The sequence below is a fragment of the Nerophis ophidion genome, linkage group LG11 (assembly GCF_033978795.1).
Source record: "Nerophis ophidion isolate RoL-2023_Sa linkage group LG11, RoL_Noph_v1.0, whole genome shotgun sequence".
In the NCBI taxonomy this organism is placed as follows: domain Eukaryota; kingdom Metazoa; phylum Chordata; class Actinopteri; order Syngnathiformes; family Syngnathidae; genus Nerophis; species Nerophis ophidion.
The window spans coordinates 18,630,331-18,657,934 of record NC_084621.1 but is presented as its reverse complement, the minus strand read 5'-3'; the positions used below and the strand labels follow the sequence as shown (position 1 = coordinate 18,657,934).

Genomic DNA, 27,604 nt, shown 5'->3' with positions numbered 1-27,604 from the left:
TAAACTCAATGTTGTTATGACTTATTGACCTTTTTAAAGCTAGACTTATTATATAATCTAAAATATTCCACTTAAAAATGTTATAGGGTGAAAATATTGCATATTTTGTGTTTTTTCTATAAAAAATGGTTTTCTTTGACAAAAAGAGCAAACAACTTAATTTTTTTCAATGTTATATTGAACGATAGACCTAATGTTGATCTAGAGATTTAAGCCTATAATAATAATAATAATACTAAATAATGACACCTTTTTTTTTTTACCAAAACCCTGAGTGCAGGCCTAAATGTATATTTTTTTATAAATATATTGTATTGGTTTTTAAAATAAAAATATCAAAATGGCCCCAGCTTGCTTAGATTTTTCAGTGTGCTGCCCTCAGTGGAAAAAGTTTGGACACCAATGGTTTACATAGTGAAAGCCAATATCTAAGTTACATTTAAAGCAATGTGGGTGGCACTGGGAGCAGGTGGGTACAGTGTCTTGCCCAAGGACACAAGGGCAGTGAGTAGGACAGTAGGAGCGGGAATCGAACCTGGAACCGCCAAGTTGCTGGCACAGCCACTCTACCGACCATCACCATTTTACATTTATTAGACCGTATGTGTGTATATGTATATATAAATGTGTGTGTGTTTGTGTGTGTGTGTGTGTGTGTGTGTGTGTGTGTGTGTGTGTGTGTGTGTGTGTGTGTGTGTGTGTGTGTGTGTGTATTTTTACGAGACGAAACGTAAGCTATAATAAGGAAAAACAGTCATAAAAATGTGGATTTTTAAAAAAAAAACTGTCATGATTTTATGAGAATAAAGTCACAATTTTATAGAAAAAACTGTCACAATTTTATGAGAAAAGCAGCCATTATTTATGAGCATAAAGTCCTATTTTTATTAGAGGAAAAGCTACTATTTGAAGAACTGTCATCATTTTACAAGACTAAAGTCATCATTTTTATGAGGATAAAGTCATATTTTTTATTAGAGAAATAATTTTCTATTACAAAAACTGTCGTCATTTTATGAGAAATAGGTCATCATTTTTCATGAGAAACTTATGAGACTAGATTTCAAATTGTTATGAGAAAAAATGTCATATTTGTATGGGCAAAACAGTCAATATTTTATGATGGTAAAGTCCCAATTTATATTAGAGAAACAATAGAAATGAGGAAAAACTGTTATTTTTTTTATACTGAATATAATATTTCGTAATATTTCCACAATTTCACAAAAATATAGTTGTAGCATTACATGACAAAATGTCACATTTAAAAAAATACAGTTATACTTTTATGAAAATAAAGTCTTAATTTTATGAGAATAAAGCCAAAAAATTTATTTTAAAAAAGGTCATACTTTTATGGGAACAAAGTCATGACTTTGTGAGAAAAACGTTCATAATTTTATAGGAATAAAGTCATAATTTTATTTTTTAAAAAGGTCATAATTGAGGTGAGGTGGCGACTTGTCCAGGGTGTACCCCACCTTCCGCCCAATTGTAGCTGAGAATTAAGTCATAATTTTGTGAGAATAAATCATAATTATTCTATAAGAAAAGTAGTCATAATTGTATGAGAATAAAGTGATAATTTTATGAGAAAAAAACAGTCATATTTTTATGAGAAAAACAGTCATAATCTGCTGCCAATAAATTATAATTTTATGAGAAAAACAGTCATAATTTTTTGAGAATACATCATAATTTTATGAGAAAAATATTAATAATTGTATGACAATTAAGTCATAATTTTATGAGGAAAAAAAAATAATTTCATGAGAAAACTGTCATAAACGTATGAAAATGCATCATAATTTTACGAGAATAAATTCATAATTTTTTGAAAAAACGGTCATAAATTTATGACATTGAAGTCATAATTTTATGAAAATCAGTCAGAATTTTATGAGAATAAAGTCATAATTTTATGATAAAAAAACAGTCATAATCTGCTGAAAAGAAATCATAATTTCATGAGGAAAAACAGTCATAATTTTGTGAGAATATATCCGAATCTTATGAGAAAAATATTAATAATTGTATGACAATTAATCCATAATTTTATGAGAAAAACTGTCATAATCGTATGAAAATAAATCATAATTTTATGAGAAAAAAGTTATATTTTTGTGAGAATAAATCATAATTATTCTATTACAAAAGATGTCATAATTTTAAGAGAATAAAGTCAAAATTTTATGATAAAAACAGTCATAATTTGCTGAGAATAAATCATAATTTTATGAGAAAAACGGTCATAATTTTGTGAGAATATATCATAATTTTGTGAAAATATATCATAATTTTATCAGAAAAAAAGTCATAATTTTGTGAGACTATATCATAATTTTATGAGAAAAATATTATTAATTGTATGACATTTAAGTCATGATTTTATTAGGAAAAATGATAATTCTTTTTAAAAAAACTGTCATAATCGTATGAAAATAAATCATAATTTTATGGGAATAAAATCATAGTTCTGTGAGTATAAATCATATAATTTTTGATTAGAAAAGTAGTCATAATTTTACAAGAACAAAGTTTGAATTTTATAATAAAAACAGTCATTATCTGCTGAGAATAAATCATAATTTTGTGAGAAAAACATTCATAATTTAGTGAGAATATATCCACATTTTGTGGGAATATATCATAATTTTATCAGAAAAGTAGTAATAATTTTACAAAAATGTTGTCAGCATTTTATGAGAAAAACAGTCATAATTTTGTGAGAATATATCATAATTTTATCAGAAAAACAGTCATAATTTTGTGAGAAGACATCATAATTTGTGAGAAAAATATTAATAATTGTATGACAATTAAGTCATAATTTTATGAGGAAAAAAATCACAATTTCATGAGAAAACTGTCATAATCGTATGAAAATAAATCATAATTTTATGAGAAAAAAGTCATAATTTTGTGAGAATGAATCATAAATAATTTATAAGAAAAGTAGTCATAATTTATGAGAACAAAATCTGAATTTTAGGATAAAAACAGTCTTAATCTGCTGAGAATAAATCATAATTTTATGACAAAAACAGTCATAATTCTGTGAGAATATATCATAATTTTATGAAAAAATATTAATAATTGAATGACAATTACGTCATATTTTTATTAGAAAAAAATCCTAATTCTATGAGGAAAAACTGTCATAATCGTATGAAAATAAATCTGAATTTTATGAGGAAAACAGTCATAATTTTGTGAGAATAAATCATAATTATATTATAAGAAATGCTAGTCATAATTTTACGAGAATAAAGTCAGAATTTTATGATAAAAACCGTCACAATCTGCTGAGAATATATCATAATTTTATGAAAAAAAGTCATAATTTTGTGAGAAAAATAGTCGTAATTGTATGAGAATGAAGTCATCATTTTATGAGGGGGAAAAAAATCACAATTTCATGAGAAAACTGTCATAATTGTATAAAAATAAATAATAATTTTATGAGAAAAAAGTCATAATTTTGTGAGAATAAATCATAAATAATTTATAAGAAAAGTAGTCATAATTTATGAGAACAAAATCTGAATTTTAGGATAAAAACAGTCTTAATCTGCTGAGAATAAATCATAATTTTATGATAATTCTGTGAGAATATATCATAATTTTATGAAAAAATATTAATAATTGAATGACAATTGCGTCATTTTTTTTTTTTTTAAATCAAAATTCTATGAGGAAAAACTGTCATAATTGTATGAAAATAAATCATAATTTTATGAGGAAAAAAGTCATAATTTTGTGACAATAAATAATAATCATATTATAAGAAATGTAGTCATAATTTTACGAGAATAAAGTCAGAATTTTATGATAAAAACAGTCATAATCTGCTGAGAATAAATCGTAATTTTATGAAAAAAAGTCATAACTTTGTGAGAAAAATAGTCGTAATTGTATGAGAATGAAGTCATCATTTTATGAGGAAAACAAATCATAATCCGATGAGAAAAACTGTCGGAGTTGGGTCAGTCGGTAGCATAAATTTGTCAATTAGAATGAGAAAAGACTTAGTGTGTCTACTTGTGGAGGCTCCAACACGCCTTTTGTTTTCACCTAAAACACCCTCGTTGTTTGAAGGCGTGGCGGCTAATATTTTGCCGTGGTGGGTTGCCACAGTCAATTGAATTAAGGAGGAACTCTGACCTTCATTTATTTTGGATAACAGATATAAACTGAAAGTTGAAGTTAAAAATGAAATTAAACACTTACATTATTTGCCCTTTTTTCTCAGCAGGCTGTGATCACGCTCCACCTTTTACGGCAGCAGCGTGTCCCGCAGCGACCTCGCTCATGGACCGGGAGACATTTGGGTCAGTCGCTCGCGTGCCGGGATGTAGGTAAGCTACGCCGTTGCCAAGGCGACAGCGTCATCAGGTAAGAGCCGCAGCCGCCTGGAGGTGTGGTCTTCCTGAGCAGGAGAGCGAGGACATGGCGAGGGATTGAAAAAGTCTCCTCTGGAGTAAATCTCTCTCAAGCTGATCAGGGTGTGACACACTCACTCACCCACTTACCCACTCACTCACCCACTCACCCACCACAACGCTCGCTGTGTGGACACAACAACAGGTAAGAACAATTCTCTTTGTTATTATTACATATAAATATATATATATGGTTGTAACATGAGAAAAAAGTCATATTAAGTATTATGTGGGGGGGAAAACATTTTGCAAGAATAAGGGTATTTCATTTTTAAAAAAGTTAAAATTTTTCAGGAATGAAGTTATAATATTATAATGATTTTTTAAGGATGAAGTGGAAATAATCTGCCTGTAAAATCATGAGGAAAATACTCACAATTAAACAGAATAGCAATGTCCCAATTTATGTTATAGAAACAAACTGAAATGATGAAAAACTGTTATTTTTATTATACTGAACATTACATTTTGTAATGTTTTCACAATTTCACAAAAATAAAGTTGTTGAATTACGTGACAAAATGTCACATTAAAAAAACTGATATAATATTAGGAGAATAAAGTCATACTTTTATGAGAAAAACGTTTGTGATTTTATGAGAACAAAGTCATAATTTTATTTTGAAAAAGGCCATAATTTTAAAGTCATAACCTTGTGAGAAAAACGGTCATAAATGACTGAAAATAAAGTCATAATTTTATGAGAAAAACAGTCATTGTTGTATGAGAATAAATCATCATTTTATTAGAATAAAGTCATAATTTTGTGAGAATACAGTCATAACTTTATGACGATAAAGTCACAGTTTTATGAGAAAAACAGCCATAATTTTATGAGAATAAAGTCATAATTTTATGAGCTAAACAGTCGTAATTTTATGAGATAAACAACCGAGATTTCATGATAAAAACAGTCATAATCTGCTGAGAATAAATCATAATTTTACAAAAAAAGGTCATAATTTTGTGAGAATAAATGATTATTTTATAAGAAAAGTAGTCATAATTTTATGAGAATAAAGTAATAATTTTATGAGAGTACAGTCATAATTTTGAGATAAACAGTCATCATTTTATGAGATAAATAGTCATAATTTTATGATAAAAACCGTCATAATCTGTTGAGAATGAATCACAATTTTATGAGAAAAAGGTCATAATTTTGTGAGAATAAATCATAATTATTTTATAAGAAAAGTAGTCATAATTCTATGAGAATAAAGTCATAATTTTATGAGAATACAGTCGTAATTCCTTGAAATAAACAGTCACAATTTTATGAGATAAACATTAATAATTTTATGAGAATAAAGTCATAATTTTATGAGATAAAAAGTCATAATTTTATGAGATAAACAATCATAATTTCGTGATAAAAACAGTCATAATCTGCTAAAAATAAATCTGAATCTTATGAAAAAAGGTCATAATTGTGTGAGAATAAATCATTATTTTATAAGAAAAGTAGTCATAATTTTATGAGAATAAAGTAATAATTTTATGAGAATAGTCATAATTCTGAGATAAACAGACATAATTTTACGAAATAAACAGTCATAATTTTATGATAAAAACAGTCATAATCTGCTGAGAATAAATCACCATTCTTTGAGAAAAAGGTTATATTTTTGTAAGAATAAATCTGAATTATTTTATAAGAAAAGTAGTCATAATTGTATGAGAATAAAGTCATAATTTTATGAGAATACAGTCATAATTCTATGAGATAAACAGTCACAATTTTATGAGATAAACAGTCATAATGTTATGATAAAAACAGTCATAATCTACTGAGAATAAATCATAATTTTGAGAAAAACACTCGTAATTTTGTGAGACCATATCATAATTTAATGAGAAAAATAGTCATAATTGTATGAAAATTAAGTCATAATTTTATGAGGGAAAAAATCATAATCTATGAGGAAAAACTCAAACAAATGACAATAAAGCATAACTTTGGGAAAAAAGTCATAATTTTTTGAGAATAAATAAAAATAATTTTTACAAGAAAAGTAGTTATAATTTAATGAGAAAAATAATCATAATTGTATAAAAATTAAGTCATAATTTTATGAGGGAAAAATCATAATCTATTCGAAAAACTCAATCGTATGACAATAAATCTTAACTTTGAGAAGAAAGTCATAATTGTTTGAGAATAAATCAAAATATTTTTTATAAGAAAATCAGTTATAATTTTAAGGAGAATAAAGTCATAATTTTATGACAAAAACAGTCATAATTTTATTAAAATAAAGTCATAACTTTATGATAAAAGCAGTCATAATCTGTTGAGGATGAATCAAATTGTTATGAGAAAAACACTTATAATTTTGTTAGAATATATCATTATTTTATGAGAAAAATAGTCATAATTGTATGAGAATTGAGTCATGATTTTATGAGGAAAAAAATCATAATTCTATGAGAAAAACTGGCATTGTATGAGAATAAATAATAATTTTACGAGGAAAAAAGTCATAATTTTGAAAAATAAATCAATTGTTTTATAAGAAGGGTAGTCATAATTTTATGAGAATAAAGTTATAATTTTATGACAAAAAAGTCATAATTTTATGAAAATAAAGTCATAATTTTATGATAAAAACAGTCATAATCTGCTGAGAATAAATCATAATTTTATGAGAAAAAAAAAAAATTGTGAGAATATATAATAATTTTATGAAGAAAATAGTCATAATTTTATGAGAATTTAGTCATTATTTTAAGATGGAAAAAAATCATAATTTTATGAGGAAAAACTGGCATTGTATGAGAATAAATCACAATTTTATGAGAAAAATAGTCATAATTTTGTGAGAATAAATCATAATTGTTTTATAAGAAAATTAGTCATAATTTTGTGACAATAAAGTCATAGTTTTATGATAAAAAGTCATTACCTGCTGAGAATGAATCATTATTTTATGAGAAAAAAGTCATAATTTTATGAGAATATATCATAATATTATAAGAACAATAGTCATAATTGTATGAGAATGAAGTCATAATTTTATGAGGAAAATAAATATATAATCTAATGAGAAAAAAACTCATCATTTTATAAGAAAAGTAATCACTATTTACTTTGTATAAAGTCATATCTTTTCTATCAGAAAAATAGTCATGTTATGAGACTAACGTCATGTTTTTTTATATATAAGAAAAGGAGTCAATATTTTATGACCATAACGTTGTATTTTATATTGGAGAAATAAAATCTAGGAAGGAATCCTGTCTTAATTCTATAAGTTATTTTTATAATACTGAATGTTTATATATGACCTTTTAATACTTTCACAATTCCACAAAAATAACATTACACAAAATCTGAATTTTTCAAGAATAAAGTCTGATATCATTATGTTTTCATACAAAAATGATCCTACATTATTTGACTTCTAATAAAGTTGTGAGGAAATATTACATTTAAAAGGGTTTTATTGAACATTTGATCATTAGACAACATTAATGATAGCAACGTCATTACAGACCGAAGCTGCACTCTCTTTATTATATTACTGATCACATTATTATTATTATTATTATTATTATTATATAATTAATACTAAGACGAGTTTTAAAAAATGTTATAGTAATATTTATTATTATTCCTATTACTAAAATTAACATTATTATGGTTCTAAAAATAATAATAATTATTATTATTATAAGGATAAGAAGCATACAGAAAAATTGGATGTGGAAATTGTTCCTATTCTTCTTTATTTTCATTTTATTTTGAAGGCTTTTCATCAGAAGTCTAAGCACACATGTCAGGTTTGTGTTTGCCACTACTTACATGTCCACCTGGGCCATATGGCACTCATGGATTACCACACACACACACACACACACACACACACACACACACACACACACACACACACACACACACACACACACACACACACACACACACACACACACACACACACACACACCACACACACACACACACACACACACACACACACACACACACACACACTTACACGGTAATTAGGTTAATTAAATGGCGGCAGACTGTAATAAAAATGGAGGCTGAGGAGGTGTTGACACTTCTTTACTTGGACCATCTGTCTCTGCTCTTAATCCTCACACACACACTACAAATAACACACTACTAGTCTTCACCACAACTAACACACTACTAGTCTTCACTACAACTAACACACTACTAGTCTTCACTACAACTAACACACTACTAGTCTTCACTACAAATAACACACTACTAGTCTTCACTACAATTAACACACTACTAGTCTTCACTACAACTAACACACTACTAGTCTTCACTACAACTAACACACTACTAGTCTTCACTACAACTAACACACTACTAGTCTTCACTACAACTAACACACTACTAGTCTTCACTACAACTAACACACTACTAGTCTTCACTACAACTAACACACTACTAGTCTTCACTACAAATAACACACTACTAGTCTTCACTACAACTAACACACTACTAGTCTTCACTACAACTAACACACTACTAGTCTTCACTACAAATAACACACTACTAGTCTTCACTACAAATAACACACTACTAGTCTTCACTACAAATAAGACACTACTACTTTTCACTACGACTAACACACCACAACTAACACATTACTAGTTTTCACTACAAATAACACATTAAAAGTATTCACTACAACTAACACATTACAAGAGTTCATTAAAATATACCACTACAAGTCTTCACTACAAAAAAGACACAACTGGTTTTCACTATAACTTACACACCAAAATTACCACATTACTAGTCTTCACTACAACTAACACATTACTAGACTTCATTTAAACTAACACACTACTAGTCTTCACTACAAATAAGACACTACTACTTTTCACTACAACTAAAAGACCACAACTAGCACATTACTAGTTTTCACTACAAATAATACACAAATAGTCTTTACTACAACCAACACACTACAAGTCTTCACTACAACTAACACACTACTAGTCTTCACTACAACTAACACACTACAAGTCTTCATTACAACTAACACACTACAAGTCTTCACTACAACTAACACACTACTAGTCTTCACTACAACTAACACACTACTAGTCTTCACTACAACTAACACACTACAAGTCTTCACTACAACTAACACACTACTAGTCTTCACTACAACTAACACACTACAAGTCTTCATTACAACTAATACACTACTAGTCTTCACAACAACTAACACACTACTAGTTTTCACTACAACTGACACACTACTAGTTTTCACTACAACTAACACACTACTAGTTTTCACTACAACTTACACACCACAACTAACACATTACTAGTTTTCACTACAAATATCACACTACTAGTCTTCACTACAACTAACACACACTACAAGTCTTCATTACAACTAACACACTACTAGTCTTCACTACAAATAACACACTACTAGTCTTCACTACAACTAACACTCTACTAGTCTTCACTACAGCTAACACACACTACAAGTCTTCATTACAACTACAACACTACTAGTCTTCACTACAAATAACACACTACTAGTCTTCACTACAAATAAGACACTACTACTTTTCACTACGACTAACACATTACTAGTCTTCATTAAACCTAACACACTACTAGTTTTCATTACAAATAAGACACTGCTAGTCTTTCCAACAACTACTACACTACTAGTCTTCATTAAAACTAACACACTACAAGTCTTCACTACAAAAAACACACAACTAGTTTTCACTACAACGTACACACCACAACCAAGACATTACTAGTGTTCACTACAACTAACACACTAATAGTCTTTACTACAACTAACACATTATTAGTCTTCACTACAAAAAACACATTACTGGTTTTCACTACAACTAACACATTACTACTTCACCACAATTAACACATTACTAGTCTTCACTACAAAAACACACTAATAATCTTTACTACAACACATTACTAGTCTTCACTACATCTAACACATTACTAGTCTTCACTACAAAAAACACACTACAAGTCTTCATTACAACTAACACACTACTAGTCTTCACTACAAATAACACACTACTAGTCTTCACTACAACTAACACACTACTAGTCTTCACTACAAATAACACACTACTAGTCTTCACTACAACTAACACACTACTAGTCTTCACTACAGCTAACACACACTACAATTCTTCATTACAACTAACACACTACTAGTCTTCACTACAAATAACACACTACTAGTCTTCACTACAGCTAACACACACTACAAGTCTTCATTACAACTAACACACTACTAGTCTTCACTACAAATAACACACTACTAGTCTTCACTACAACTAACACACTACTAGTTTTCACTACAAATAACACACTACTAGTCTTCACTACAACTAAAACACTACTAGTCTTCACTACAGCTAACACACTACTAGTCTTTACTACAACTAACACACTTCTAGTTTTCACTACAAATAACACACTACTAGTCTTCACTACAACTAACACACTACTAGTCTTCACTACAAATAACACACTACTAGTCTTTACTACAACTAACACACTACTAGTCTTCACTACAACTAACACACCACTAGTCTTCACTACAAATAACACACTACTAGTCTTCACTACAACTAACACACTACTAGTCTTCACTACAGCTAACACACACTACAAGTCTTCATTACAACTAACACACTACTAGTCTTCACTACAAATAACACACTACTAGTCTTCACTACAACTAACACACTACTAGTCTTCACTACAAATAACACACTACTAGTCTTCCCTACAACTAACACACTACTAGTCTTCACTACAACTAACACACTACTAGTTTTCACTACAAATAACACACTATTAGTCTTCACTACAGCTAACACACACTACAAGTCTTCATTACAACTAACACACTACTAGTCTTCACTACAAATAACACACTACTAGTCTTCACTACAAATAAGACACTACTACTACCTTCACTACGACTAACACACCACAACTAACACATTACTAGTTTTCACTACAAATAACACATCAAAAGTATTCACTACAACTAACACATTACTAGAGTTCATTAAAATATACCACTACAAGTCTTCACTACAAAAAAGACACAACTAGTTTTCACTATAACTTATACACCACAATTACCACATTACTAGTCTTCACTACAACTAACACATTACTAGACTTCATTTAAACTAACACACTACTAGTCTTCACTACAAATAAGACACTACTACTTTTCACTACAACTAAAAGACCACAACTAACACATTACTAGTTTTCACTACAAATAATACACAAATAGTCTTTACTACAACCAACACACTACAAGTCTTCACTACAACTAACACACTACTAGTCTTCACTACAACTAACACACTACAAGTCTTCATTACAACTAATACACTACTAGTCTTCACTACAACTAACACACTACTAGTTTTCACTACAACTGACACACTACTAGTCTTCACTACAACTTACACACCACAACTAACACATTACTAGTTTTCACTACAAATATCACACTACTAGTCTTCACTACAACTAACACAATACTAGTCTTCATTACAACTAACACACTACTAGTCTTCACTACAACTAACACACTACAAGTCTTCATTACAACTTAAAGACCACAACTAACACATTACTAGTTTTCACTACAAATAATACACAAATAGTCTTTACTACAACCAACACACTACAAGTCTTCACTACAACTAACACACTACTAGTCTTCACTACAACTAACACACTACAAGTCTTCATTACAACTAATACACTACTAGTCTTCACTACAACTAACACACTACTAGTTTTCACTACAACTGACACACTACTAGTCTTCACTACAACTTACACACCACAACTAACACATTACTAGTTTTCACTACAAATATCACACTACTAGTCTTCACTACAACTAACACAATACTAGTCTTCATTACAACTAACACACTACTAGTCTTCACTACAACTAACACACTACAAGTCTTCATTACAACTTAAAGACCACAACTAACACATTACTAGTTTTCACTACAAATAATACACAAATAGTCTTTACTACAACCAACACACTACAAGTCTTCACTACAACTAACACACTACTAGTCTTCACTACAACTAACACACTACAAGTCTTCATTACAACTAATACACTACTAGTCTTCACTACAACTAACACACTACTAGTTTTCACTACAACTGACACACTACTAGTCTTCACTACAACTTACACACCACAACTAACACATTACTAGTTTTCACTACAAATATCACACTACTAGTCTTCACTACAACTAACACAATACTAGTCTTCATTACAACTAACACACTACTAGTCTTCACTACAACTAACACACTACAAGTCTTCATTACAACTTAAAGACCACAACTAACACATTACTAGTTTTCACTACAAATAATACACAAATAGTCTTTACTACAACCAACACACTACAAGTCTTCACTACAACTAACACACTACTAGTCTTCACTACAACTAACACACTACAAGTCTTCATTACAACTAATACACTACTAGTCTTCACTACAACTAACACACTACTAGTTTTCACTACGACTGACACACTACTAGTCTTCACTACAACGTACACACCACAACTAACACATTACTAGTTTTCACTACAAATATCACACTACTAGTCTTCACTACAACTAACACAATACTAGTCTTCATTACAACTAACACACTACTAGTCTTCACTACAACTAACACACTACAAGTCTTCATTACAACTAACAAACTACTAGTCTTCACTACAAATAACACACTACTAGTCTTCACTACAACTAACACACTACAAGCCTTCATTACAACTAACACACTACTAGTCTTCACTACAACTAACACACTACTAGTCTTTACTACAACTAACACACTACTAGTCTTCACTACAAATAACACACTACTAGTCTTCACTACAACTAACACACTACTAGTCTTCACTACAGCTAACACACACTACAAGTCTTCATTACAACTAACACACTACTAGTCTTCACTACAAATAACACACTACTATTCTTCACTACAAATAAGACACTACTACTTTTCACTACGACTAACACACCACAACTAACACATTACTAGTTTTCACTACAAATAATACACAAATAGTCTTTACTACAACCAACACACTACAAGTCTTCACTACAACTAACACACTACTAGTCTTCACTACAACTAACACACTACAAGTCTTCATTACAACTAATACACTACTAGTCTTCACTACAACTAACACACTACTAGTTTTCACTACAACTGACACACTACTAGTCTTCACTACAACTTACACACCACAACTAACACATTACTAGTTTTCACTACAAATATCACACTACTAGTCTTCACTACAACTAACACAATACTAGTCTTCATTACAACTAACACACTAGTAGTCTTCACTACAACTAACACACTACAAGTCTTCATTACAACTTAAAGACCACAACTAACACATTACTAGTTTTCACTACAAATAATACACAAATAGTCTTTACTACAACCAACACACTACAAGTCTTCACTACAACTAACACACTACTAGTCTTCACTACAACTAACACACTACAAGTCTTCATTACAACTAATACACTACTAGTCTTCACTACAACTAACACACTACTAGTTTTCACTACGACTGACACACTACTAGTCTTCACTACAACTTACACACCACAACTAACACATTACTAGTTTTCACTACAAATATCACACTACTAGTCTTCACTACAACTAACACAATACTAGTCTTCATTACAACTAACACACTACTAGTCTTCACTACAACTAACACACTACAAGTCTTCATTACAACTAACAAACTACTAGTCTTCACTACAAATAACACACTACTAGTCTTCACTACAACTAACACACTACAAGCCTTCATTACAACTAACACACTACTAGTCTTCACTACAACTAACACACTACTAGTCTTTACTACAACTAACACACTACTAGTCTTCACTACAAATAACACACTACTAGTCTTCACTACAACTAACACACTACTAGTCTTCACTACAGCTAACACACACTACAAGTCTTCATTACAACTAACACACTACTAGTCTTCACTACAAATAACACACTACTATTCTTCACTACAAATAAGACACTACTACTTTTCACTACGACTAACACACCACAACTAACACATTACTAGTTTTCACTACAAATAACACATTAAAAGTATTCACTACAACTAACACATTACTAGAGTTCATTAAAATATACCCACTACAAGTCTTCACTACAAAAAAGACACAAATAGTTTTCACTATAACTTATACACCACAATTACCACATTACTAGTCTTCACTACAACTAACACATTACTAGACTTCATTTAAACTAACACACTACTAGTCTTCACTACAAATAAGACACTACTACTTTTCACTACAACTAAAAGACCACAACTAACACATTACTAGTTTTCACTACAAATAATACACAAAAAGTCTTTACTACAACCAACACACTACAAGTCTTCACTACAACTAACACACTACTAGTCTTCACTACAACTAACACACTACAAGTCTTCATTACAACTAATACACTACTAGTCTTCACTACAACTAACACACTACTAGTTTTCACTACAACTAACACACTACTAGTTTTCACTACAACTTACACACCACAACTAACACATTACTAGTTTTCACTACAAATATCACACTACTAGTCTTCACTGCAACTAACAAAATACTAGTCTTCATTACAACTAACACATTACTAGTCTTCACTACAAATAACACACTACTAGTCTTCACTACAACTAACACACTACAAGTCTTTATTACAACTAACACACTACTAGTCTTCACTACAAATAACACACTACTAGTCTTCACTACAAGTAACACACTACAAGTCTTCATTACAACTAACGCACTACTAGTCTTCACTACAAATAACACACTACTAGTCTTCACTACAAATAACACACTACTAGTCTTCACTACAACTAACACACACTACAAGTCTTCATTACAACTAACACACTACTAGTCTTCACTACAAATAACACACTACTAGTCTTCACTACAAATAACACACTACTAGTCTTCACTACAACTAACACACTTCTAGTCTTCACTAAAACTAACACACACTACAAGTCTTCATTACAACTAACACACTACTAATCTTCACTACAAATAACACACTACTACTTCTCACTACAACTAACACACCACAACTAACACATTACTAGTTTTCACTATAAATAACACATTAAAAGTATTCACTACAACTAACACATTACAAAAGTTCATTAAAATATACCCACTACGAGTCTTCACTACAAAAAAGACACAACTAGTTTTCACTATAACTTACACACCACAATTAACACATAACTAGTCTTCACTACAACTAACACATTACTAGACTTCATTAAAACTAACACACTACTAGTCTTCACTACAAAAAAGACATGACTAGTCTTCACTACAAATAAGACACTACTACTTTTCACTACAACTAAAAGACCACAACTAACACATTACTAGTTATCACTACAAATAATACACAAATAGTCATTACTACAACTAACACATTACTAGTCTTCATTAAATTAACACACTATTAGTCTTCACTACAAATAAGACACTACTAGTCTTTCCTACAACTACCACACTACTAGACTTCATTACAACTAACCCACTACTAGTCTTCACTACAATTAAGACACTACTAGTTTTCCCTACAACTAACACACCACAACTAAAACATTACTAATTTCCACTACAAATAACACACTAACAGTCTTCACTACAACTAACACATTACTAGTCTTCATTAAAACTAACACACTACCAGTCTTCACTACAAAAACACACGACTAGTTTTCACTACAACGTACACACCACAACCAACACATTACTAGTGTTCACTACAACTAACACACTAATAGTCTTTACTACAACTAACACATTATTAGTCTTCACTACAAAAAACACACTACTGGTTTTCACCACAACTAACACATTACTACTTCACCACAATTAACACATTACTAGTCTTCACTACAAAAACACACTAATAATCTTTACTACAACACATTACTAGTCTTCACTACAAAAATACACTACTAGTCTTCACTACATCTAACACATTACTAGTCTTCACTACAAAAACACACTAGTCTTTACTACAAAAAACACACTACTAGTCTTCACTACAACTAACACATTACTAGTCTTTACTACAACTAACGCACTACTAGTATTCATTACAACTAACACACTACTAGTCTTCATTACAACTAAAACACTACTAGTCTTCACTACAAATAACACATTACTGGTCTTCACTACAAAAACACACTAATAATCTTTACTACAACACATTACTAGTCTTCACTACAAAAAACACACTACTAGTCTTCACTACAAAAACACACTACTAGTCTTCACTACAACTAACACATTACTCGTCTTCACTACAAAAAACACACTAATCTTTACTACAAAAAACACACTACTAGTCTTCACTACAACTAACACATTACTAGTCTTTACTACAACTAACACACTACTAGTATTCATTACAACTAACACACTGCTAGTCTTCATTACAACTAAACACTACAAGTCTTCACTACAAATAACGCACTACTTGTCTTCACTACAACTAACACACTACTAATCTTCACTACAACTAACACACAACTAGTCTTCACTACAACTAACACACTACTAGTCTTCACTACAACTAACACACTACTACTTCACCACAACTAACACATTACTGGTCTTCACTACAAAAACACACTAATAATCTTTAATACAACACATTACTAGTCTTCACTACAAAAAACACACTACTAGTCTTTACTACAAAAAACACACTATTAGTCTTCACTACAACTAACACATTACTAGTCTTCACTACAACTAACAAATTACTAGTCTTCACTACATCTAACACATTACTAGTCTTCACTACAAAAACACACTAGTCTTTACTACAAAAAACACACTACTAGTCTTCACTACAACTAACACATTACTAGTCTTTACTACAACTAACGCACTACTAGTATTCATTACAACTAACACACTACTAGTCTTCATTACAACTAAAACACTACAAGTCTTCACTACAAATAACGCACTACTTGTCTTCACTACAACTAACACACTACTACTTCACCACAACTAACACATTACTAGTCTTCACTACAAAAACACACTAGTCTTTACTACAAAAAACACACTACTAGTCTTCACTACAACTAACACATTACTAGTCTTTACTACAACTAACGCACTACTAGTATTCATTACAACTAACACACTACTAGTCTTCATTACAACTAAAACACTACTAGTCTTCACTACAAATAACACATTACTGGTCTTCACTACAAAAACACACTAATAATCTTTACTACAACACATTACTAGTCTTCACTACAAAAAACACACTACTAGTCTTCACTACAAAAACACACTACTAGTCTTCACTACAACTAACACATTACTCGTCTTCACTACAAAAAACACACTAATCGTTACTACAAAAAACACACTACTAGTCTTCACTACAACTAACACATTACTAGTCTTTACTACAACTAACACACTACTAGTATTCATTACAACTAACACACTGCTAGTCTTCATTACAACTAAACACTACAAGTCTTCACTACAAATAACGCACTACTTGTCTTCACTACAACTAACACACTACTAATCTTCACTACAACTAACACACAACTAGTCTTCACTACAACTAACACACTACTAGTCTTCACTACAACTAACACACTACTACTTCACCACAACTAACACATTACTGGTCTTCACTACAAAAACACACTAATAATCTTTAATACAACACATTACTAGTCTTCACTACAAAAAACACACTACTAGTCTTTACTACAAAAAACACACTATTAGTCTTCACTACAACTAACACATTACTAGTCTTCACTACAACTAACAAATTACTAGTCTTCACTACATCTAACACATTACTAGTCTTCACTACAAAAACACACTAGTCTTTACTACAAAAACACACTACTAGTCTTCACTACAACTAACACATTACTAGTCTTTACTACAACTAACGCACTACTAGTATTCATTACAACTAACACACTACTAGTCTTCATTACAACTAAAACACTACAAGTCTTCACTACAAATAACGCACTACTTGTCTTCACTACAACTAACACACTACTACTTCACCACAACTAACACACTACTGGTCTTCACTACAAAAACACACTAATAATCTTTACTACAACACATTACTAGTCTTCACTACAAAAACACACTACTAGTCTTCACTACAAAAAACACACTACTAGTCTTCACTACAACTAACACATTACTAGTCTTCACTACAACTAACGCACTACTAGTATTCATTACAAAAAACACATTACTAGTCTTCACTACAACTAACGCACTACTAGTATTCACTACAACTAACACACTACTAGACTTCATTACAAAAAACACACTACTAGTCTTCACTACAACTAATACATTACTAGTCTTCACTATATCATGAAATGTATTAGACATTTTAAAGTACATTAAAAATGCATGAGTTGAAGGCACACACACACACACACACACACACACACACACACACACACACACACACACACACACACACACACACACACACACACACACAGATCCATAGGTCAGTGTGTGCCCTTTGCAAATGCCATGTTATGTTTAATAATTCATCCGTCTTTATGAGGAGAGTGTAAATAGCAACATTGTCAACACATCTTTTATGCTGTGTGCAGCGCCACCTGTCTGCTACTTACACCAGCCATGCTTTAAGTTCAACTCCTGGCTCACTTCTTTTTACACTTGTATGACACTGTAGATAGCTTTTACAAGATTTGTTGTCGTTAAAACCTCGGATAGTTGTGTTAAAGGTTGACGGTATGGTATGGTATGGTATGGTATGGTATGGTATGGTATGGTATGGTATGGTATGGTATGGTATGGTATGGTCTTTGTTGTCATTGCACAAGTACAAAGAAATGTCATTTTCCCAACAAAGCCGTTGAAGCACAAAGAAAAACTGCACAGGGAACAGAACAGGAGCGCTGAGGGGTCATCCAATTAGGCTTCATCCCTTCGTGCTCATAGTCTTAGATAGTCCTAAACTTAGTCTAGTCTAGATCTGACCAATCAATGACCAGGATGAATAAGAACATCTTCAGACATGCCCATGTAAATGCTCAAGACCTGGTCCTTCCCCTTTTGCTTTGTGCTGGACTTACTTATGGACTCTGTTGTGTGCCAGACTGAAATGCTTTATGTCTGTCTCCTCCCACACATTTACTTATATGGGCATGCTCTAGGCCCGCCCCCGAGTCCGCTCCGCTTTGTGCCAGACGATTTTGCTGATTTTAGTTTGTCCTGAAGAATTTGGAGGAAATCCTCCTTTTTCGTTGTCCCATTTACTCTCTGTAAAGCAGCAGTTCCATTGGCAGGCCCAGAGCATAATACTACCACCACCATGCTTGATGGTATGAATAGTGTTCCTGGGATTAAAGGCCTCACCTTTTCTCCTCCAAACATATTGAGGCCAAATTTTAGTTTCGTCTGACCACAGAACTTTCCTCCAGAAGGTCTTATCTTTGTCCATGTGATCCGCAGCAAACTTTAGAGGAGCCTTAAGGTGTGGCTTCTGGAGCAAGGTCTTCCTTCTTGCATGGTAGCCACTCAGTCCATGCCCATGCTTGACTGTGGACACTGACACCTGTGTTCCAGCAGCTTCCAATTCATTGCAGACCTGCTTTTTGGTGGTTCTCGGTTGACTCTTGATCTCCCTGACCCATTTTCTCTCAGCAGCAGGTGATAGATTGCGTTTTCTTCCTGATCATGGAAGTGACAAAACTGTGCCATGCACTTTATATTTACCAACAATTGCCTCCACAGTTGCTCTTGGGACCTTGAGCTATTTTGAAATGGCTCCAAGTGACTTTTCTGACTTGTTCAAGTCATTGATTAATTGTTTCAGATCCGTGCTGAGTTCCTTTGACTTTCCCATTGTGGCGTTTGTAACCGAGTCTAATGACTGCGTCACATGAGTCCTATTCCTGGGATTAAAGGCCTCATCTTTTCTCCTCCAAACATATTACTGGGTATTGTGGCCAAACAGCGCCACAGAACTTTCCTCCAGAAGGTCTTATCTTTGTCCATGTGATCCGCAGCAAACTTTATAGGAGAATTAAGGTGTGGCTTCTGGAGCAAGGTCTTCCTTCTTGCATGGTAGCCTCTCAGTCCATGGCCATGCAAAACAGTCTTGACTGTGGACACTGACACCTGTGTTCCAGCAGCTTCCAATTCATTGCAGACCTGCATTTTAGTGGTTCTCGGTTGACTCTTGATCTCCCTGACCCATTTTCTCTCAGCAGCAGGTGATAGATTGCGTTTTCTTCCTGATCATGGAAGTGAAGAAACTGTGCCATGCACTTTATATTTACCAACAATTGCCTCCACAGTTGCTCTTGGGACCTTGAGCTATTTTGAAATGGCTCCAAGTGACTTTTCTGACTTGTTCAAGTCATTGATTAATTGTTTCAGATCCGTGCTGAGTTCCTTTGACTTTCCCATTGTGGCGTTTGTAACCGAGTCTAATGACTGCGTCACATGAGTCCTATTCCTGGGATTAAAGGCCTCACCTTTTCTCCTCCAAACATATTACTGGGTATTGTGGCCAAACAGCGCCACAGAACTTTCCTCCAGAAGGTCTTATCTTTGTCCATGTGATCCGCAGCAAACTTTAGAGGAGCCTTAAGGTGTGGCTTCTGGAGCATGGTCTTCCTTCTTGCACGGTAGCCACTCAGTCCATGGCCATGCTTGACTGTGGACACTGACACCTGTGTTCCAGCAGCTTCCAATTCATTGCAGACCTGCTTTTTGGTGGTTCTCGGTTGACTCTTGAGCTCCCTGACCCATTTTCTCTCAGCAGCAGGTGAAAGATTGCGTTTTCTTCCTGATCATGGAAGTGACAAAACTGTGCCATGCACTTTATATTTACCAACAATTGCCTGCACAGTTGCTCTTGGGACCTTGAGCTATTTTGAAATGGTTCCAAGTGACTTTTCTGACCTGTTCAAGTCATTGATTAATTGTTTCAGATCTGTGCTGAGTTCCTTTGACTTTCCCATTGTGGCGTTTGTAACCGAGTTTAATGACTGTGTCACATGAGTCCTATTCCTGGGATTAAAGGCCTCACCTTTTCTCCTCCAATCATATTGCTGGGTAAACAGCTCCATTTGTGTTTCATCTGACATCACATGGACAAAGATACGACCTTCTGGAGGAAAGTTCTGTGGTCCAAAAGCGCCATATTGCAGGGAAACCTGCCAAGGGACATGTGAGCAAATATTAATATTGCTGTATGTATACTTTTGACCCGCACATTTTCAGTAGACCAATAATAAACTCATAAAGGAAGCAAACTATTGTCGTGAAAGACCTTTGTTGTTCTCTTATTTTACAGATGTGTCGGGGGGTGAAGGAATGACTTTTGAAGGCGATATTAGTTCTTCAAATTCCTGACATTTTCCCGATGCTTGAGTCTTTGAGGCCAAAGTGAGAATGGAGAAGATGCAGACTCCACTTTCATCCTCCTTCCTCCTGCTCTCTTTTCTCTTCTGGCCTTCATCCTGCAGTCCGGGCTTGGACTTTCACGACTTCTACAGCGCACACCCGCGCTTCCTGTGCACACCAGTCCCTTTGGATGCAGACCCCTCCTGCTTTCCCGCAGCGGGCGTAGGCGGGGCTGCCCATCAAGGTCCGCCCCCAGCAGGCTGGTTGGGAGCGGGCGAGGAAGCCAAAAATACCATCCTCCACCTTAGGGAGAACCTGGTCCGCCAGAAAGAGACCATCTTGGACCAAAGGGAGACCATCAGGGAGCTGACGGCCAAGCTGGCCATGTGCGAGGGCTTAGGGCGGACGCCTCACGATGACCGCTCCTCGGATCACGCCAAGCACTATAACTGGGGTCACCACTACGGTACCCTCACACCCGACCCGCCGTCGGACGGAGTTCACCGGGAGAAGGATGTCAAGCATGAGACGTCACGGTCACCGGAGCAGATGGAGAGCATGTTGCAGGCGCTCAAGGAGAGGCTGGACAATCTGCAGGTGAGCAACACAGCCCAGAGACCATACAGGTAACACTTGACAGTCTTCTCTGATGTTCCTGTCTGATGTGATCACTGATCAGGTAAGGTAAGACAGGTGTGTAAGATCAGCAGTGATTATGCTTGTGGACAGTGGGCAGGTCAACATGGACCTGCACGGGTATAGAGAGACGTCCCCGCCTTCCACGAGTCTCCCGCTGCCTTGCGGGCAGGTTTTGGTTAACCAAAGGCTAAGGGAGTCAACCCTGACATCAAATCCAGAGCCGGAGTCCCTAAGGCGGTCATTCCGGCAACTCCTGCTACGCCGCTGGTGCCAAGAGGTATCGGTTTTACTTTTCCCTTGGATCCATCAGCTGCGTGGAGAGGGGGGGATCTTCTGCATGGGCAACAGCTGATTCTCCATACCACCTTGCCCTGGCTAGCACCCTGGAGAGGACACACCGGCTTCACTGCAAAGTGTCGAAACCACACGGAAAGCAGTAACCGGTTATAAGCCAGTCACTTGATTGACGTAGAGTTGGCGCCAGGGGTTGCTTTCGTCAGTGGGCGAGATCACCATGTCTCATTGGACATCTACCGCCCGCCTCAAGCTGGGCATCCCCCTGCCGATTATGCTTATCTGCCTTGACAGACAGGTGCGCAGGACATAGCCTGGATGATTTGACAACAAGACACTGGCAGCTGTAAGGCTGCTGGGACCATACAACTATTGGAAATTCAATTTTGTTGTGTGGGCAGCAAGAGTACAGACAACTCGGTTCCAGAGTGGGTCCGAAACATGGCGGCCTGTGGTCACACGAGGGGCTTTTGACCAGCCAGAGAGAGTATGGGCAGACAATTTCTTAAATGATCGATCAAAACCCCCTCACGGGACCACCATTTTTAGGACCCGCTCTGAAACCGAGCAGTCCATACTCTCTCTATAGAGGGCTCTGTTGAGGGCCAGCATGGAGGATCTTCCTCGCAGCGCAATGCTAGCAATTGTTGCGTTTTGGACCATATGTTCCTCCAAGGGAATTTAAATTACTGGTCAATCCCAAGTTCTTTTGATGACACATAAACTGAGTTTAAATGATCACCCAGAACAGAATAGGTATTTTGCAATTTATTCCAAAGCTTTGGAGAGACCAACCTAAAAACAACACATTCAAATCGCATCGCCAAGTTGATCTGACATTCACATGGCAAAATGCCCCCACCCTCTCCAAATCGAACATACAGGTTCATTGTTCAACTAAAGATACGATATTTAGGGAGTACTCCAACTTCCTACATTCCCAAGCTTCAAGGTTAACACACACAGTTTACTTGCGGACAAACAGAGAGAGAACAAATGGAAAAACACTAGCTGTTTTCAAATATGACTATGAATATAAAGAAGTAACTATTACATATATAAATATATATAAGACACATGCTGACTGCGCACATTTCTTGTTTCTCATGATTCAGCAGAAGAGGAACTCATCCCTCACGTATTCCAGCGCTCTCAGACAACTCCTGCAGAGGAAGATCCATACTCTGGAGGAGCAACTGCACCAACGCACTGGTGCGCTCGGCGACCAGCTCCACCACGATGACCACGACGACCAGCGCCACATTGATGACCACGATGACCGTCACGACCTCCACCATGATGATGATCCTAACGGCCGGACAGACGACAGCGACCAGGGAGACCATGGCGACCATGAAGACCATGGCGACCATGGAGACCATGGTGACCATGACACTGGACAACATTTGGACGAGCACAGCGATGGCCGCCATGACGGAGACAATGAAGACACCGATGATGGTCACCAGGGCAACGAAGCAGACAGTCACACTTTTGTGCCGCACCCAGAATCCAGTGAAGCTTCACAACAAGGAGGATACCACAACCAACTGGACACCATGCTTCAACAACTCCACCTGCAAGGTACCCCGCCTACGCAAGCCATGAATGAATGAATGACGGATGGATGGATTTCTGTGGCACAGGGGTTAGTGCGTGTGCCACTAAGAAAGTCCTGGGTTCGATCCCCGGGCTCAGGGTCGTTCTGTGTGGAGTTTGCGTGTTCTAACTCGTGACTGCATGGGTTCCCTCCGGGTACTCCGACTTCTTCCCACATCCAAAGACACCCACCTGGGGATAGGCCCCTCCCACCTCCAAATACATCCACCTGGGGATAGGCCCCTCCCACCTGCAAAAACATGGACCTGGGGATAGGCCCCTCCCATCTGCAAAAACATGCATCTGGGGATAGGCCACTCCCACCTGCAAAAACATGCACCTGGGGAAAGGCCCCTCCCACCTGCAAAAACATGCACCTGGGGATAGGCCCCTCCCACTTCCAAAGACATGCACCTGGGGATAGGACCCTCCCACCTGCAAAAACATGCACCTGGGGATAGGCCCCTCCCACCTGCAAAAACATGCATCTGGGAATAGGCCCCTCCCACCTGCAAAAATCATGCACCTGGGGATAGGCCCCTCCCACCTGCAAAAACATGCACCTGGGGATAGGCCCTTCCCACCTCCAAAGACATGCACCTGGGGATAGGCCCCTCCCACCTCCAAAGACATGCACCTGGGGATAGGCCCCTCCCACCTCCAAAGACATGCACCTGGGGATAGGCCCCTCCCACCTCCAAAGACATGCACCTGGGCATAAGTTGATTGGCAACACTAAATAGTCCCTAGTGTGTGAATGTTATCTATCTGTGTTGGCCCTGTGATGAGGTGGTGACTTGTCCAGGGTGTACGACACCTTCTCCCTGATGGCCGGCTGAGATAGTCTCCAGGACCCCCAGCGACCCCGACAGGGACAAGTGGTAGAAAATGTGTGTATAGACAGCTATATGGTTTGATGGATGATAAACAAATGAAATGAATTCATTCATTCAAACAAACGTATGAATGAATGAATACATGAATGAACAAGCGCATGGATGAGCAAATGTATGAATGAACGGATGAATTAATGTATGAATGAATAAACAAAGGAATGTATGAATGAATAAATTAACAAAGGAAAAAATGAATGAATGAACAAATGCATGAATGGGAAAATGAACAGATGACTGAATGAATCAACAAAGGAATGCAAGAACAAATGAATGAGCAAAGGAATTTATGAACGAACGGATGAATAAATGAACGAGTCGATGTATGTAAAAATGAACAGGTGTATGAATGAACGGATGTATGAATGAACAAACAAATTCATGATTTTGTGAATTGATGGATGTATAAATGAATGACTGAACAAATGTGTGAATGAAAAAAATAATTGATGAATGCATGAAATAATGAATTAACAAACAAATGAATAAGCAAAATAATGTATGAATTAATGTATAAACAAATGAAAATAATGAATGAATGAACACACAAACGTATGAATGGATGAACGAATGTATGGCGGAATGAACAAATGATTCAATGGGTGCATAAATAAATGAATGAACACATGTATGGAGCAAGGGTGAAGTGTCTTGCTCAGGACACAACGGACGTGACGAGGTTGGTACTAGGTGGGAATTGAACCAGGGACCCTCGGGTTGCGCACGGCCACTCTACCACTGCGCCACGCTGAATGAATGAATGAATGAAGGAATGGATGTATACATGTATGAACGAACAAACAGATGTTTGAATTAATAAATGAACGAATGGATGTATGAACAAATGAATGAATACATGTATGAATAAATGAAAGTATGATGTATGAATGAATGAATGAACGGCTGTAAAAATGGGTGTGCAAATGAATAAACACGTGTGAGTGAGTGTATGATTGAATGAATGAATGAATTGATGTATGAATGAATGTATGGACGAATGAATGAACGAATGTATGAATGAACAGATGTACGAATGAATGTATGCATGGGTGTACAAATGAATGAACACATGTATGAATGAATGAATGTATGAATAAATTAATGAATCTATAGATGAATGTATGTAGGAATGAATGAACTGATGTATGAGCTGATATATGAACGGATGTATGAACGAATGAACGAATGAATGAACAAATGAATGTGTTGTGTCTCCCCCATCAGGTTCCAGCAGCAGAGAGAATTTCCAGATCAGTTTTCCAATGAGAACAAACTTCATGTTTGGAAAAATGAAGAAAACTATTTTGCAAGAAATCTTTGCTTTCACTTTGTGTCTTTGGATCAAAAACGGCGTGGGCGTCGCCATGGGAACGCCGTTGTCCTACTCCGCACCTGGACAACCTAACGAGTTGGTGCTGATTGAGTGGGGGGGGAACCCCATAGAACTGCTGATTGATGACCAGGTGAGTCAGCTTTTTCACATCATAACCATGATAACTCAGCAATGACATCATAACCATGACAAGTCAACAATGACATCATTACCATGACAATTCATCAATGACATTGTAACCATGACAACTCAGCAATGCCATGACTAAATCATCTCTGAAGAAGAATTCATTAAATACCATCTTTGAAAATGTCCTTATATTTGTACAGTAAATATAATGCTCCGCGATGAGAGGGCGACTTGTCTATATATACGTATATACATACGTATTCTTACGTGTGTATACATACCTATATATATACACGTATATATACATACGTATTCATACCTATATATACACGTATATATACATACAACCTCATATCTATATATACATACATATGTATTTGTACCTATATATACGTATCTACCTATATATACGTATATACAATATGTATTTTTACCTACATATATGTAAACATAATATGTATTTGTACCTATATATACATACATATTCGTACCTATATATACACATATGTACTCATACCTATATATACGTATATACATTCGTATTTGTACATATGTATACATATATACGTATGTATTTTTACCTATGTATACACATATATACATATGTATCCGTACCTATATATATACACATACGTATTTATATAATTATATACATACGTAGTCATACCTATATATACAT

General features: G+C 34.8%; 1 protein-coding gene across 2 annotated transcripts in view; it reads left to right on the top strand.

Moving 5' to 3' along the window:
* Positions 1 to 4,431: 4,431 nt before the first annotated feature.
* Positions 4,432 to 27,604, top strand: part of si:dkey-283b15.2 (neuronal pentraxin-1) — a 26,113-nt gene continuing 2,940 nt past the window's right edge. The window contains exons 1-4 of one of the 2 annotated variants that reach the window (XM_061915250.1): positions 4,432 to 4,587; positions 21,989 to 22,635; positions 24,090 to 24,555; positions 26,688 to 26,926. In XM_061915250.1, the coding sequence (XP_061771234.1) occupies positions 22,087 to 22,635; positions 24,090 to 24,555; positions 26,688 to 26,926 (1,254 nt within the window). In that variant the 5' untranslated portion in view covers positions 4,432 to 4,587; positions 21,989 to 22,086. Of the gene's footprint in view, positions 4,588 to 21,988; positions 22,636 to 24,086; positions 24,556 to 26,687; positions 26,927 to 27,604 lie in introns of both variants that reach the window. The other variant, XM_061915249.1, reaches the window with a different exon arrangement.